This window comes from Melospiza melodia, chromosome 23 (assembly GCF_035770615.1).
Source record: "Melospiza melodia melodia isolate bMelMel2 chromosome 23, bMelMel2.pri, whole genome shotgun sequence".
NCBI lineage: Eukaryota > Metazoa > Chordata > Aves > Passeriformes > Passerellidae > Melospiza > Melospiza melodia.
The window spans coordinates 7,958,517-7,976,293 of NC_086216.1; the positions used below are offsets into that span (position 1 = coordinate 7,958,517).

Sequence of the window (17,777 nt, forward strand, 5' to 3'; positions counted from 1 at the left end):
ATGCATGAAGTGCCTCCTTGTAAGCAAGAGAAATGAAGTCAGAAATTCCTCCTGCCTGGCAGAAAGGCAGGGAGGGAGGGCAGGAGGAAGGGCTGCTCTCCAGCAGAATTTCAGGCAGCCTGCTGGGGAGCACAGGGCCTGTGAAGGTCACAAGTACAACTGAAGTTTCCAGCAGAGATAAATACACAGCTCCATCAAGTGACTGGAAAATCCAAATTTCCCATTTCTTCTCTCACTGTGGTCACTCATTCAGCTCTCAGTTCCTTTTAGTACCTCATGCACCTTCAGTGGCACTTGCAAGCCTAAAGAACAACCCTCCATTGCCCTGCTGCCTTTTCCCCCAGCCCCACCTCCCCCACCCCCAGCCTGGCAAGAGCTTTCTGTGCTTCTATTCTGGCCATGCATACATGCTTCAGCTTCTTTGAAAAAAATCATTATTAAACAGAAGCCAATTCTAATTTCTGGCCTGGACTTTGAGAATCCTAACACATGGAATCTTGACAACTCCAAGGCATATTTATAACACCTCTTAAGATTATATATATAGTCCACTAGTCAAAGCAAAATACCAACCTTTATTTTTAAGTGTTTGTTTCAAATATGTCTGTTTATAGACCAGGACCTTTTCTGGGGGTTTTGGAAGAATTGTATAACAGATTATATATACATATATACATAATTATAGATATAAAAATTTAATATATATATCTATATATCTATCTATATATCTATATCTATATATCTATATATAATTTGTATATATATATGTAAAATATTATATATAATTTATAGATGTAAATTATATTAATTATATATAACTTAGAAATTAAATATATAAATTATATTTTAATTTTTATCTTTAAATAGATAAAAATTATATATATAAAGATTAAAATAATATATTTACATACATATAAAATTTGTTCATATATGTTTTATATATAACAAAGTTGAGTATTTTAGTAGCGTTAGTGTCCTGCAAGGCTGTCAAAGATCACTACAAAAAACTATCAAAGGCTTTGGAACCTTATTTTAGGAAGCAGCACACAGGTCTCACAAGTAGGGAAAATAAAGTAGGGAAGGAATAAAATGACTCCAAAGAAAACAACTGCAATGATTTCCTTTCAGTTATCTCCATTTCTAGTCTTCCATCAGTCTCCCCACTATGCCCTGGGACAATGACACTGAAATTGAAACTCTGAAGTTGGCAAAAAGCAAAAGAGTAATAAGAGTTCTGTAAGAAAAGGGACCTCAGACCAAAGACCCTGGTTAGAATAAACATGAAGTGGAATCACAGAATCACAGAAGTTCAAGGCTGGAAGAGACCTATAAGATCATCAAGTCCAGCCCATGTTCTAACTATTCAACGAGATCATGGCAGCAAGTGCCACATCCAGTCTTTTTTTGAATTCTTCAAGGGATGATGCCTCTACCACCTCACTGGGTAGATGATTCCAGTATCTGACCACTCTTTCTGTGAAATATTTCCTTCTTAATTCTAACTTACATCTCCCTTGGCGCAGCTTGAGACTGTGTCCTCTTGTTCTATCCGTTGTCGCCCAGAGAAAGAGAACAACCCCCAGCTCAGCACAGCCACCCTTCAGGAGAGCCCGACCCCAGCTCAGCACAGCCACCCTTCAGGAGAGACCGACCCCAGCTCAGCACAGGCACCCTTCAGGAGAGCCCGACCCCAGCTCAGCACAGGCACCCTTCAGGAGAGCCCGACCCCAGCTCAGCACAGGCACCCTTCAGGAGAGACCGACCCCAGCTCAGCACAGGCACCCTTCAGGAAGTTGTAGAGAGCGATGAGGTCGCCCCTGAGTCTCCTTTTCTCCAGGCTGAACAACCCCAGCTCCCTCAGTCGTTCCTCACACGGCTTGTGCTCCAAGCCCCTCACCAGCCTCGTTGCCCTCCTCTGGACATGCTCAAGTAACTCAACGTCCCTCCTAAAGTGAGGGCCCAGAACTGGATGCAATACTCCAGGTGAGGCCTCACCAGTGCCGAGTACAGGGGAAGAATGACCTCCCTGCTCCTGCTGGCCACTCCATTTCTGACACTGGCCAGGATGGCATTGGCCCTCTTGGCCACCTGGGCACACTGCTGGCTCATATTCAATCGACTGTCAACCAGCACCCCCAGGCCCCTTTCCACCTGAGCACTGTCCAGCCACTCCGTCCCCAGCTTATATCGGTGCAGGGGGTTATTGTGGAAGATGCCAAACAGCTTCCAGCTGAATACAACATAAAACCATGGAAAAAGAATTTCAGCGTATACATAAAAAAGTCTATGGGCATAGAGAAAAGCTTATGTTGACAACTCCTGCAAAAGGCCAGTGAGCAAGCAGCAGGAGGGAAATGCAGGATCCAAGTCTCCCAGGCATTTTCTAACACAGACATGCTGAGTGCAGAAACACCTGGCAGCAGCGCTGCACCCTGACCTGGCTGCACAGCGGCGATGCCAATTCAGAGCCAGCAGAATGATGGACATCCTCCAGAAACAGGCAGAATATTTTATTATATTAATATTCTAAACAGGCAGATGTTTGGTACTGCCAGGCTTGGGATGAGCTTCCTCAGGTCACAGCAAGCAAAAGCATCCCCAAGCTGCAGGGAGCCAAGAACCTCATGTGCAGAATATCCAAGGATTTTGTTTTGTTTCAAATGCTCTTTGTCTTCCTCCTGCCCTTTCCTCTGAGGCACCTCATTACTGGGAGACACAAACGAGCTGGGTTAAGCACAGCACGTGTCCTGCTGCAGGAACACAGCCCTGCTCTCAGCTCCTGCTGCTTTCCAGAGCAGGTCACCACTTCCAGAAGGATCTGGAATCAAATGAAAGACTCTAGATGCTTCTTTAACACGCACACACACAAAAGAAAGGAGTGTAGGATTTAGCTTAAACAAACAAATAAAACTAAACCAAAACAATGACACAAAGCTTTGAGGAGAACTGACTGAAAAAAGGCAGAAAGGATTATACAGAAAGTTTTAAACTTTGGGCAAAAAGCCATTCCTGCCAGTTCCACATTCCAGTAAAACAGCCTATGAATGTTTGACTATTACCTCTATAAACAGTGCCATTTCTCACTGCTGGGCTATAGAATGAACACTGCAGGCTTCAACCTCAACTGCTGTTTGTTCATATTGATCTATGAGAAGAAATGTCCTCAGATACAAATCTCAGTGCACTGAAAGCTGAATTTTCATGTGAAAGGCAGACTATGAACAAGCAGGGATCAACTGTGAACATGAAAAGGCTGAGGAGGCTGAATTGTTCCCAATTCCACAGATCCCCACGCTGCCTTGGAACCATTACCAACTCCCCAAGAGAAGCAATCCGTCCTTTCACCTCTCATCCCATTCCTGTAGAACTCCACCCATCCCACCACCACCATCTGCTAAAAGCTGGACAAATTAAGTCCAGAGAAGCTGATGTGGAATAAAATGAATCCAAAAGGAATCCAAGAGATGTAATTTTCATTTGGGTTGTGTGAGATCTCAGCACCTCAAGATGGAAGTGCAGAGTGGCCGAGATCACCCTTAGAGAGCTCGAGAGTCCTAAAATGTTGCCAGAAGTGTCTGGTAGCAAGACTTTGATCCTACACAAGAGACGACACCTGTATGAAGATGAGAAGGTTTCACTGAGTGAATAGTGAAGAGATAAGTTAATTAGAGTGTAAAACACAGAGTTTAAGATTTCTGTACAGAGAAGTCTAAAAAAGTAAGATAGAAGAATTGAAGCATGTCCTGTTCTTCTTCTTCTTAGCCTCCATCTTCTGTAGTGATAGTAGCACTTTGAGATTAGCTATTGCTAGAAGTGCACCAGTTAATAAAAGTAGAAAGTATTGAATAAAAATTATAAATATTGTATACGTAACTTCAAGTATAAAAATAAGTAACTGCCCCAAGAGCTCACAGTGTGCTCATAGCTAGCTTGCTGTGCAAACCTCTGTTGAGCTGAAAAAAAATCTTTTAAATAAACAATTAATAAACACCGAGACCGAGAAAAGATCTGAAGTCTCTCCTCGTCCTTTGAAGTGCCACACTGTCCAAAGCCACCCTGAGCCTTTCCAAACCACCTAAACAGCCGGGAAACCGACAGGGTTGGTTTCCCCAAGTGCTCAGGGATCCCCTGGCTCAGCTGAAGGCACCGACAGGCAGAGGCACCAGCAAGGACCATTTCTCTCATGCTTGAAGTGTCAACAAACCTACAGGCAGGCTGGGGTGGAATCTGAATTCTAATTCCTCTTCCCACACCAAGGTCACACTTCAAAACAAGCCAAACTGGGTATTTATTAAAAAATAATCCAAGTTTTTCTTTATTATCTTCAATATTTCTATATATTATTCCCTACTCAATGCACCAAAAGCAGAACCAGAGAAGTCAGGGGCTTGTTAGGCAATTCCACTGGAAAATAGCCCAAGGACGCTCAAACAAGTGTCTTTGAGAGTCATTACAATTTTATGAAAGCCAAAGTTTTATTTCAGTATGTAGTTCTTGTCCACTGGACCAACTCACTCCCAAGTTACCTGAAAATAAAGCAAGGCCTTCAGACTGCATTTATAAGCACTATACACAAACATAGCTCATGACTTCTCAGATCACCATTTAACAACAGCACAAATGACAGCTAAAATAACTGCTTCTAAGGATCAAAGAATGGTCACTGAAATACTTTTCATAGTCATTGAAAAAACATTGAAAATATAGTCACTGGCATTCAACAAACAAGAATATAATAGAAATTACACTGTATTTACCATATTTCAAATAAGCAACTATAATATGAAGTCTCAGCTACCTCAACTGTTCCTGAATTAATGCAATTATCTTTGCTGAGGTTCTCAAAACCAGAGTGCCAACTGTGTATGTTTGGAGCTCTCATTATTCCCAGAGCATTAATTTAAGAACTGCAATTGAAAATGCAAAAGGGAACATTTCCACACAAAACACCTTCTATATATTTGGGAAAAATCAATCTCTCTTACAATACAACTCTTTAAAACACTTTTTTCCTGACCCTAAAATTTTCTTCCAAAATTAGATGCAAACAGAACTGCCTCAGGGACTGCACATGACCTAAATATGCTGGTTCCCTTCATGGTGCTGTCACTTGGGGATGGCTGAGAGGAAAATCCATTTCGGTGAAGAATGGCTGACCAAATGAATAGCTTCTCCTCCAGTGCCTAACAAAAGATTGATAAGTTAGGAGAGGAAAGCAAGAAGCTTCCAGCCACTTCTGTTTCTCACACTGGATTACAGGCACACAGAGAAGCTTCAAATAATTGTTTTCAGTGACATCAGTGCACAGCAGCAGAACCTGATGGTGGTACTGAATTTCAAAGGGAAATGAACAACCCAAAACCTTGCAGCCACTACAGAGCCAGGCAAGAGCACACTCATGGAACAGTGCTCCACAGCAGGCCTGTGTGGGAAGCCAGAAAGTGAGCAGCACTACATTCAACCAAGGAAATCCTGCTACATAAAATTATTAACAAGTGTGCACACACAAGGTATCAATATTTTACCTTTTAAGACTTTTTTTATGCTTTCCCCATTTTCAAAGACACAGAAGAAGGCAATGTCCCATCTATTTCCAGTTTACTGACACACCGACCTTACAAAAGCAGCATTTAGCTGGTGCATGTTGCAAGAGCACAACTGAGCTGACGCAATTAACAAAGCTATAATTACACGTGTTCCACTCAAGTTTAAAGCCTAGAAAACCATCCCTGCGTTGTTATTTTGACTGCAAGAGCTACCACTGCTTCGTTAAAGAGATTATTCCAAATTGGTTTGGATTAATAAATACTTCCTGCATTTGTCTGCTCTCATCTTCACTGGAACAGGGTAACTGTTCACATTCACAACCTAAGCCAAGGCTTTTTACTCCTTTCAATAACTTCTTTGAGTGCAAACCAGAGTTTCACGTGATTGCTGAACACTCATTTATGCTGCTAAACTTTTCACTCCACACTAAAAATACTGCAGACACAGTTATGGTGCTGCATATACTACAGAGCATTGAAAACAGGAGAAAAGGTCTGAAAAATACCCTTAAGGCAGTTATTAAAACATCTTCTAGAATGAAAGTATTGTGGGAGCACAGTGTTTCCCACAGATGAAAGGACAAACTGCAGCCTTAACTGGGTACCATCAGTAATTGATGTTTTTGCTCCACGAGGCACACAGAGCAGATTTAATTGCATACACACTTTAACAGCAGCTAAAACAATGGCAGACTAATTCTGCAGCATTTCATGCAAGACAATACATCCATTTAGATGAAGATGAAACCCTAAAAAAGGGATCCATATTTCAAATCATATTAAGACTGACAAAACATGACAAGAAAAGATTATAATTTGTCAGATTATCTTTTTTTTTAAAGTGCTTTACAATAAAGCAATCAGTAATAACCCACCTCCCATTTAATTGGTATTATTTCCTACAACAACTTCAAAGAAACTTAACTTGCACTGATATTAATGAGCTCATTTCACTAACAGAGCTCAAACAACAGTGAATAAATCCCATTTCCACAGACTGCTTGCGTGGACACAGTGGAAAACCCACTCCATGCGTATTATAAAAAAATACATCACAAAATAATTCTGATACTGTAACAGTGATTTTTATTGCTGGCCTGCAGATAGCACATGTTCAAAGTATGGAGCTTGAACAGCAAAGGTTTAAAGTTCTTTTCAGCAGCTGATTTTACCCTTCACAGTAGCACGGCATTCAGAGATCAATCATGGTCCTGCACTGCCTTGCTCTTTGTAAGGTCCTACAGAGGGACCGATCTTCTTGCAGAGCTGCTCCTGCTCCTCTGAGCCACTTGAGCTCTCTCCACGCTGCCATGAGCACACGCAGAGCTCTGACAATCACAGCAGGGCTCGATTCAGCCGAAAAAGAATCCGGTGAAAACCAAGATTTTACCAGTTTTTCAGATGGATCAGCTCCCCCAACAAATTCACCGTCCTCTGAGGCGAGCAGCCATGCCGGGGAGCGGGAAGGAGCGCCCGCAACAGAAACGCCCCAAACCGCAGCTGCGGCCTGGCCGGGCACGGAGGGGAACAGAGAGGGGCGGGGGACAGGGAGCGCGGCTGGAACACGGAACGGCCAGGTTTAACCCTTCACTGGACAGACAGCACAGCCTGGAACAGCCAGCTTTAACCCTTCACTGGACAGACAGCTTTAACCCTTCACTGGACAGCCAGCTTTAACCCTTCACTGGACAGCAGCTTTAACCCTTCACTGGACAGACAGCTTTAACCCTTCACTGGACAGACAGCTTTAACCCTTCACTGGACAGACAGCTTTAACCCTTCATTGGACAGACAGCTTTAACCCTTCATTGGACAGACAGCTTTAACCCTTCACTGGACAGACAGCTTTAACCCTTCACTGGACAGACAGCTTTAACCCTTCACTGGACAGACAGCTTTAACCCTTCATTGGACAGACAGCTTTAACCCTTCACTGGACAGCACAGCCTGGAACAGCCAGCTTTAACCCTTCATTGGACAGACAGCTTTAACCCTTCACTGGACAGACAGCTTTAACCCTTCATTGGACAGCCAGCTTTAACCCTTCACTGGACAGACAGCTTTAACCCTTCATTGGACAGACAGCACAGCCTGGAACAGCCAGCTTTAACCCTTCATTGGACAGACAGCTTTAACCCTTCATTGGACAGACAGCTTTAACCCTTCACTGGACAGACAGCTTTAACCCTTCACTGGACAGACAGCTTTAACCCTTCATTGGAACAGCCAGCTTTAACCCTTCACTGGACAGACAGCTTTAACCCTTCCTTGGACAGACAGCTTTAACCCTTCATTGGAACAGCACAGCCTGGAACAGCCAGATTTAACCCTTCATTGGACAGACAGCTTTAACCCTTCACTGGAACAGCACAGCCTGGAACACCCAGCTTTAACCCTTCATTGGACAGACAGCCTGGAACACCCAGCTTTATTTAACCCTTCATTGGACAGACAGCACAGCCTGGAACACCCAGCTTTAACTCTTCCTTCAGCTCTGCAGCCACTGGGAGATTTAGTCTTCATTTTAGCTCTGCAAAAATACATTCTACAGCTACTGCACTTTTCATGCATTCAAGACAAACTGAATTCCTACAGTAGAACTGGCCAAAGCAGAAGCATTTAGGTAGCAGCCATAAGATGAAAAGCTAAAAAGTTTCGCAAAACTGATGCAGAGCTGTTCTCCATCCAGATTGCTGCTGACAGCCTAGCTTGCACTCGTGTGTGCTGTGGGGTCTGATGGCCTGACCACACTCCAGCAGTGCATTTCCAACACAAAAACCTTTTTAATAACTCATTTTTAACTTCAGACAGAGATTCCAAGAACAGCAACGCCTCACAGGGACAGAAAAATCCCTGAGTGACAAGCTGGAGTGCCCCAGCTTCCAAACCCGTGCAAGAGAGAGAACTGAATTACTTCTGGGGAGCTGGACAGTTACTGCTTATTTATCTGCCTGCTAAATGCTCTTTGTTTGGGGCACTGCACACTTTAAATGCACACTCTAGTCCATGCAGAGCAGCAGCTCCTAGAACACAGTAGCCCATTTCTCTCTCCAGATACATTCTCTGAACAGCTGAAGAGCTCAAATACAGAAGCACACTCAGGAATACAGAACAGGACTATAACCTTGGCTCTTTCTTTTCTCATCCACAGCATATTTCAAACTAGCTCTTAAAAACAAATCTATTACTAGGCCTTGCTCCCTGTAAATGATGGTACCTCATGAGCATAGAGAACATAACCACAGCTCTTAAAACCCAAATTAGCTTCCCTCCCACAACTATATCCCAATCTTCCCTCAGCAATATTATTGCAACCTCACTGTCACTCTTATTCTCTGAGAGTTTTTTCTCCTCTTCAATTCCATCGATCCTCATAGAAAAAACCACCAGAAAAACAAAAAAACACTAAACATAAAAATCCCAAAATAAAAAAAAACCAAACAAAAACCAAAAAACAAGCCACCAAACCACCCAAAACCTGCAGATTGCAGTAAACAACCTTTTTATAGCCATCCATATTCCTGCCTTCACTTCTCTTTATTCAGAAATAACACTTTTCATGCATTCAAGACAAAACTACCATTGCTGAAGCGACATCAGTCCCCATTGCTGCTCTGCAATTCTGAAACCTGTCAAAAGTATGAATCAAACTACACTTGACAGACATAACACACCTAGAACCAAACACAGAAAGCATTCCTGAACCAGGGAAATGCCCAATTTTGTTTCAGTCTTCTACCACACACAAGCCAGGGACAGAATTTTATCTGATCATCATTTGCACTCTAAAACAGACACAGCCATGTTTGGCTCTAAGAGAAGACATGAAGCAAATCACAGCTAATTAACAAAGCATCACAGAAAGGTTAAGCATTAAGCATAAATAAAGTTAGTAATAGCAACCACAGCAGATATTCAAATGCTTCTTTGGGCGTGAAACAGTTAACCAACTTGTCCAAGATGAGCAGTAATCATTCAGGGTTAAAGCTGAGGACACAAGTTCGTGGCTCCCAGCCCTGGACCTGGACTATCAGACCTTTACATATCTTTGAATTACACCTGAAAGAACACTGATAGAGCTGCTTGACTCTTCTCCTTCTGTTGAGCAATTAAACAAATTGACTGAATGAGTTCTGAAGTACAAACTCACTCCATTAAGCAAGTGTGTAGTTTGCAGAGGCAGTTCAAACTCAGAACTCTCAGCTGCTCCCAACTGCAGCTGCTATTATGTCACATTCTGAAGAACAGCAAAAGAGTATAACCAACAAAATCTTTGTAACCCTTTTCTATAATTATCCTCATAAAAGAAGCTTCCACTAAGAAAACACCAGAGCATTTCTGGACAATTAAGTCTCAATTGTACTGAAACTGTGACGGCACAAAAGTAAGAAATCTGTATATTACAGACACTTTTGATAACCTGATACTGAACTTAGCACAAACAGGCACTCTGCATTCTCCAGCCCAGAAGACCTGGCTATGAAACTATGAAAACACAAAACTAAGTAGGGAGGAAAGCTACTTCAGAGAGGCAGCACACACTACAACAACCTTTGTCCTCATACAACACACTGATAAATCACTAGAATCAATTAAAATTAAGGACCAGAGTTATAATGAAGCTGACACCGGTATTTCAATTTATAACCTGATTTCTGTGCTCAACTGTGATCTGACACAGCCAGGCCACAGCTTACAAGCAAGGGTAAATTCCATACATGCCAAGGGAACAGAGGCTACTTCTGCCCCTCACATTCACATTTCCAGTAGAAAAACTTTGCCACAGCAGTAACCCATGCAGGCCCCACATGCAAGTTCAGTGCCATCCTTCCCCAGGCTTTAGTGACACAAACTTCCCCCCCCTTCCCCTTCCATGTCACATCCATCCATCACACAGCGGTTGGAAGGCCAGAAAATTAAAGACTGTGTATCAGAGTTCATGTTTCAGCCACCAAAGCCACCAAATATTGACTTTGTAACAACTAGCCAGCCTAGTGCAAGTATCTAAAGAACTATAGGTGATACATGTGATGGAAGGCTGGAGGTCAGCTCTGGCCTGATCCATACTGGAAGCTACAGAATAGCATTTTTGACAGGCTTTTTAAAGTTGGTACAACTGTTACTGTATTAAAAATGTTACTGTCCAAAATGTTGCTCTCCACGGGCCTGTTTTATAGACAAAAACACTGTGGGGAGACCACTGGGTTTGGATCCTATTGATTGATGCAATTAGATGATCTCGTTTTCCTGGTTATCTCTGCTTTAGTTTAGTTCAGGACAGCTTTCCAACGTAAATATTGCAACACCAAGTTACCAACAGAAGGAAAACAGAAAGTAAAACTCCCAATACTTTACATTTGTTTTCAGTGAAAGTTCAACATTCCACAACAAACTGCTATTTAGATTTTGAGCTCTGTAGCTGTTCAAATATCAGACCTTCACAACCTTGCACACAAACTGGTGCCATGCTCACCCCACAGGTGTGACTGGAGTGCAGACCTGTTCTCTGGCAGCCCACAGTGGTTACAGAGTCATTACAGCTTGAGACAGGAAGATTTCCTTTAGCTTTCACTGTGGGCCTGCCCCAAGAAAGCAGAAGGAAAGGCAGGGAACAAAAAAGGTCCTCAGACTGCACTTGGACCCACCATCAATTTGGCATTGGACATTCCAACAGACCAGAAGCTGCTGCTCCATCTGGTGCAAGAACCACACGAGGCTCCATGTCTGTGTGAAGTGAACCATGAGGTGAACCTTCAAGCCAGAAATATTGCTAGGAAATGGAAAAATGCAACCATCCTGATACATAATGCTTCCAACAGAATTACAGCGAGACACTGTGATGTATACCCAGAAATCAATAGAAACAACTGCTTTCACCAACTTCCAGTAGGGGTTGTGGGAGCCAGACACACGGGAATAGGAGAATTTCAGCTCCACACACGAATTACAGCCAAGCACAACTATTGGAATAAGGCTCCCAATATTCCCAGTTAGATTGTGTCTGGGCCAGTCTGACCCTCGCTGCTGGGCCAAAGGCAGCAACTGCGGTGTGTCACCCCAGAGATACCTTGGCTTGCTGGAGATTGCAGCTGGGCACTGAACAAGTCCAGGCTTGTTAGGAACCCCGTTTACCTCAGGAGGAATGGCTTCAGGCGATGGTGAAGAGAAAAAGGAGAGGATTCTGCTGGAGGGTTTAATGTCCAGAGGTTTATTCCATGGTTACAGAGGTCTGAACGTGAGCAACTGCTCCAACAGAATAATGACCACATGGTCTGATCACCTTTTTAAGCTCAGGGACAGGGGGAGGGGAGGTACAGGTGAGCACCAACCAGGTGAGAGGGGCAGGGTCTCAGGGGAAGATGACACCCAGTCAGGCCAATGACCCCCAGGCCTGAGGGGCATCCTTTGAACTTGACCAACCACACGACGCCTTGCTGGAATGTTCAGCCTGACTGACAGGACTCACTCAGCATGGGGGCGAGGGGGAAGGGAGAGAGGTACAGGCACACCTGGGGAAGTGACCTGGAAGGCCAAAATGGGACATTACAGCACACCACAACACACAACATCAACAACACTTGGGATCTCTCCCTGGGCAGCTCAGTTTCACAGCACCTTGCAGTATAACACACTTTGGACCTCAAGACTCATCCCAAGTCAGGTATAGCTGACAATGATACAAAATTTCTTTCCACTCTTTGGGTCACAGAATCAGAAGGCTACACTGTCTATAAACCAAAAACGGGACATTGTTACAGTGTTTTGGAAACCAAGCTGCCTGGCTTGCTGAAACTGCAGCCAGCTAATTCTCTCGAAGGCTTCCCTGAAGTCCACCCCAGGATCCCAGCAGGGCTCAGTGCAGCCCCCAGCCTGCCAGGGGCACGAGGCTGGCAAGGCACCTTTCCTCACACGCTAAGGGCAACACTTCCGGACAGCTCAGTCTGTCCTTCCTGCCTATTTCCTCACTTCTGCATTTCCAGATCCCTGTACAGGCTTTTTTCTATACCTATATATAAGTTCATTACTACTAGAAGCATATCAACATCTATCTTAATGAAGAATTATTTGCAAGCACCACAACTTCACCATAACCACAACTTCTGCAATACTTGCACTTATTAAGGATTTTGTTTGATATGTAAATAAAACAAAGGTTACAGAATTTTAAATCTGTCAGGGGAAAAATTATACCACATTTAACAGTACTTTTGAGTTCAAGCTTTAAAATCTACTTCCTGAAGAATTTAAAATTAAACTTGAAATTGTTATAGATTTCTCATTTCCAAAAAACATATTCCAACTTGCAAACAACAGAAGCCTCGGGGCATAGCTTGCCACATGCTGCAGCTAATAAATAAAAACAATTCAGTTCTGTTTATACCCTTATTTTCTTTTGGCCTTTGGAAGCTACTCTGAACCACATGTCAAGCAGAGAAATAGTGGAAACTGTAGTTACTTTTCTAAATATAACATTCATCTCACTTGTATGCCAGAGCATTCAAGATATGCAAGAAAAAGAAAAAAAACCCAGGAATTACATAAGTGACAAGGCCAACTGCTTGCAAAAGACAACTTTTAACTCATGAACTTAAAGGCTGCTTGGTGCCAACAGGACTTTATGGCCAAAGAAATTAAAAAATCAGGGGATCTTTCCTAGAGGACAATCACAGCAGAGATTCTGCTCTCCAGCACAGAGAAAAGCACTATTCCTCCCAAAAAAAAAAAAAAAAAAATCAAACAGTGCAATTTTTGCAGTGAAATTCAGAGGCAGCCATCTTAGTGTAACATGACACTTGTCACTGCCAGCTTGGAAAAGTTTCAGACAATTTCCAGTATTATTTCAAAGCCAGAGCTGCTCCTCACGTATTAAGCAGGCACGCACAAATATTCAGATTTCTTCTGCCTCTTGTTAATAAGAGCTAGAAAGATTGGGGTAATTACTTCATCTAGTACTTAGATCTTCAAAGAGCACAAATGTTAATTCTAGCAACACCTCCTTGTGGAATTAAAGTATCACATTCCCCATTTTGCAGATTAAGAAAAAACACAAATCGAAAGCCAAAAGATCTGAAAAATATTCACAATCTTAGAAAACAATTCCAGCAAAAAAAAGTTAGGAAGCCTGAACTTTTTTACAAGAGTGTTGAATGATACTTTCAAACCACAGTTTAAACCTGAATCTGGATATGGGAATGCACAGGAAATGTCCCTTTGCTTTGCTCAACGTGCACTCAGCAGCACTGGGATACATCCACATCTCCCCACCTAAGAAATGGTTAAAAAGTCAGAAAACAGTAAAAAATATTATTCTTACCTTCTGCTACATCATCATCTACAGCGCCTTTCACCTGAGAAAAACACCACTGAATGTCATTTCCTCCTCCAGCTCCTAAAAAAATGAAAACAATTCAATAGAGCGAGCCCCCCCAAGAGCAGCAGCACAAGCACACAATGGTTGCAGATTGCACATTTCAGAGCCTGTGCACGCCCACTTCCTCAGCGGGGCTGAGGCACAATCACACACCACCCTCCCCACCTTTTTCCTTTGGATATTGTTTTTGTCAGCCTTCAATGCAGGGTTTGTCAAAAACAGGGAAGCACAAGCAGAGTAAAAGCCTCACTCAACCAAAGCTCGCTGGACTGAGCAACATGAACTCTGAATTTAAAATTCAAGTGCACTCACGGCTGTGTTTCACACAAAGCTTTGAGCAGTCAGAACCCCCTAAACACACACACAAACAGCTTAAATATAAACTCTCAGAGCTGTGCTTTTTCAGAAAATTTCAATCTCCCAGCCAATACAAACCAAGCACACAACTCATCTCCTCCTTTCACCAACCCACTGCGCCGACCCTACGCACTCAAAGCTAAAGAAAAAGAATTTTACCACAATTTTAGAGTTTCTTCGCAGAAGTAATGAAAGCAATTAGCAGCCTAAGAAAAAAGCAGCAAATCCGAGCAGAAAAGCAAACAAGCAATCGGAGGAAGGCAAGTTCTACTACCGTAGAAAACGGATCGGAGAGAAAACTTCAGGAACATTACTGCCTCGGCTGAAGGCAGTGATTCATTTGAACCGTGCCACCAAAACACACACCAAAAATCACCACCCATTTCTTTTGCATTTCATTCTGAGCAAATCACTGCAGGGCTGAGGACATACAGGAAGAGCCAGAAATGGGCTTGCCTCAGTTGTTTTTTTTTTTTTTCTTTTTTTTTTTTTCCCTCCAAAAGCCACTGTCAAAATGGAACTTTTCCTCCACACAACTCAAACCGGCTGAGCAACAGATGGCATTTACACATTAATCCCGAGCTCTGGTAGGGCTTTGGAGATAACAAAGAACACAGGAGGAGACTCTTCCCAAGTTAAGGGAGTCAAAAAAACTCAAAGAGAAAGAAATCAGCAGCCTGAAAATAATCTTTCCAGAAAAGACGAAGCGCCTCAGAATAAGAAGTCCTGGAATAGAGTTTGCATTTTTCACTTGCTTTAAATTCTTCCCTGAAGGATTACATCCAGCTGCATAACCTGAGGAGGGAGGTGAAGGCAAGCAACAGAACCAAGTTATGCAGGAGATGGCAAAATGCTTTCCCTCCCCCACCATTTCCCCAAAATCCTACAACACATTCTCTTCAACTTCATTTGTCATTTAGCAGCCAGCACCACAGCAGCACTTAAAGGGAACAGCTTGGAGAGAATCACTGCTCCTGCTACTTCCAGCTCAAGTCCTCTTTTCCATACAATTTACTTGAACTAAGTTGGCACTTCTTTCCCCCCACGACTAAAACGGCAAGAGGAGGGTGGAGCATGTGCATATGGTGTAGGGGGGAAAGGCAAAGCCTCACAAAGCCTCCTATGCTTTGCTCCTCCACATGCAAAGCACTGAAAAGACAATTCATGTGCAGAGGAGGGGGATGAATAAATTTCCAAATGAAGGAATTGCAAGGAAAAGTAAGAGGGAAGAGATCCGTTCTGCACGAACACTCCCAAGCCTACCAACTTCGGGATGTGAAATGGGGAGCAAGCAGTGGAAGGAATGGCAAAGAAAACACAGCGAGACCTGTGCTGTTTAATTACGCCCTGTGCCAAATTTTACTGGCATTTGCAGATGCTCAGAGGCTGCTCCCTACAGAAGGGTGCGACTGCAATCTGGACACCGCCTGCACCTGGAACCTCTCCGTGCACGGCAGCACTTCTGAGAAATAACCACAAGCACCGACCCCAAAGCCCCAAGGGGGAAACTCTTCACCAGAGCGTGTAGTGACAGCACAGGGGGGCAATGGGCTCAAAATCAAAGAGTAGGTTGAGCTGGGATATTGCGAAGTAATTCTGCTCTATGAGGGTGGAGAGGCCCTGGCACAGGGTGCCCAGAGCAGCTGTGGCTGCCTCTGGATCCCTGGAAGTGCCCAAGGCCAGGCTGGACGGGGCTTGGAGCACCCTGGGATAGTGGAAGGCGTCCCTGCCCATGCCAGGGTGTGGAACTGGACCGGTTTTAAGGTCCCTTCGCACCCAAATCATTCCATGATTCCACGAAAAGGCAGCAGACCCACCCTGCCTGCAAGCTCTTCAACTCCAAAACACACCACATCCCGCTCCACCTTGCTTCTTCCATGCTTTTTTTTTTTTTTTTCCCACCGAGAACGGAGGGAAGGAGGGGTGGGTGGGAGCAAAGCACGAATTCCCACAAGAGAGGATAAAAAAACCCACCCCACAACCAGCAAGGCGCAAGCGAGTCGGAATAGGAGAGGCGGCCGAGAGCCAGGGAGGCAGCGGGGAGAGCCCCCCGAGCCACGCCGGGGCAGGGGGGGCAGGCTGCCCTTACCTGCCATGTTGTGCTGGCGATAGCGGCCGCGGCGGGTCGGGCGGAGCGGGCTGCGCGGGCGGGGCGGGCGGCGCGGGGCGGGCGGCGGCGGCGGGCGGCGATGGCGGCGGATGGAGGAGGCGGCGGCGGCGCGGCCGCGGCGGGGCTGGGGCGGCCCCGCTCCGGCCCCCCCGGCGGTGAGCGTCCAAAATGGCGCCGGCAGAGCTGGGGGTGACGTCAGCGTGGGGCGGGAGCGAGCCGCCCTCAGGAGGGCGGGCGGCGCCACCATGTTCCTGCCCAGCTCCTGTCAGCCCTCATGGCGGGGGTGCTGCTGCTCAGCTCGGCATCGATCGGCCGCCCTCAGCCCGGCTCCACCCGCACTCTTGGCGGGGCTGCCGCCCCTCAGCCTAGCATCGGCAATCCCCGTGGCGAGGCTCTGTCGCTCATCGGGGAAGGGGGGGCTACCGACCCCCGCTCAGCTCGGCCCTTGCCCGCCCTCATGGAGGGGTTGCCGCCCCTCGGCCTGGCATCGATCTGCCGCCTTCATGGCGGCGCTCCGTCCCTCAGCTCGGCCCCAGCCCGCTGTCACGGAGGTGCTGCCGCCCCTCGGCCCGCCATCGCCCGCTCTCAGCCCCTCCGCGCTGCGGTGTCCGCCACCCGCTGCCCCCCGGACTCCCCTGCAGGAAGCGCTTCCTTCCTTGACCCCTCTCCCGCAGGCTCGCCCTTCATGAAGTCAAATATCCCGAGTTGGAAGGGACCCACCGGGATCATCGATCCAGCTCCTGGCCCTGCACAGACACCACAAAATCCCACCCTGTGCATCCCTGGCAGCGTTTGCTCAAATGCAAACGGCCTTGGGGCCGCGCCCACTCCCCGAGTACCCGAGTACCTGTTCAGTGCCCCTGTTCAGTACCCCACCGCCCTCGGGGGGAAGAACATTACCCTGATAATCCCTTCGTGTCTCTTAGAGCATCTCCCTTTCATTTGTCCTTTGGTTTTGTGGTTTGTTTTTTTTTTTTTTTGTTGTTGTTTTTTTTTTTTCCTCCCTCCATTCCTTTTGCTCCCTTCTGCCATTTCCCCGTGCAGCAGCCACACATAACCTGTTTGCTTGTGCAGCAGCCACCCCCTTGGATGCTTTCCACAATGTCCAGGGCTCAGTCTCTTGATTTCACTCCGTTCTCATTGCTATTCCCTGCATACACCAGCCAAGCTCCCGAGCCATTTTTAGCCTCCATCCACCTTTCACACTGAGAGCCAGCAAGATCCACAAAGAAGGGCTTTCAGCCGAGCCCAGCTTGGCTCAGCTCCTGCTGGCTCAGGAAGGATGGAGGCTCCTTTTTAGCTTGCTGGGTCCCAGTTACAGTCTCGTGTGTAGTTAACTACAGGACTGGGATAATTAATTCAGTACAATCTATTTAAGATCTTGTGAAAGTCA

The 17,777-nt window shown here is 45.3% G+C and overlaps 1 protein-coding gene across 2 annotated transcripts in view; it reads right to left on the minus strand.

The window, feature by feature from the left end:
* The window catches only part of PPP2R2A (protein phosphatase 2 regulatory subunit Balpha), a 40,045-nt gene extending 23,606 nt beyond the window's left edge, over window positions 1–16,439 (minus strand). The window contains exons 1-2 of one of the 2 annotated variants that reach the window (XM_063175275.1): window positions 16,364–16,439; window positions 13,861–13,935 (exon numbers count right to left, since the gene is read on the minus strand). In XM_063175275.1, coding sequence (XP_063031345.1) covers window positions 13,861–13,935; window positions 16,364–16,370 — 82 coding nt within the window. In that variant the 5' untranslated portion in view covers window positions 16,371–16,439. Of the gene's footprint in view, window positions 1–13,860; window positions 13,936–14,548; window positions 14,601–16,363 lie in introns of those variants that run through there. The other variant, XM_063175274.1, reaches the window with a different exon arrangement.
* Between the last annotated feature and the right edge of the window lie 1,338 nt (window positions 16,440–17,777).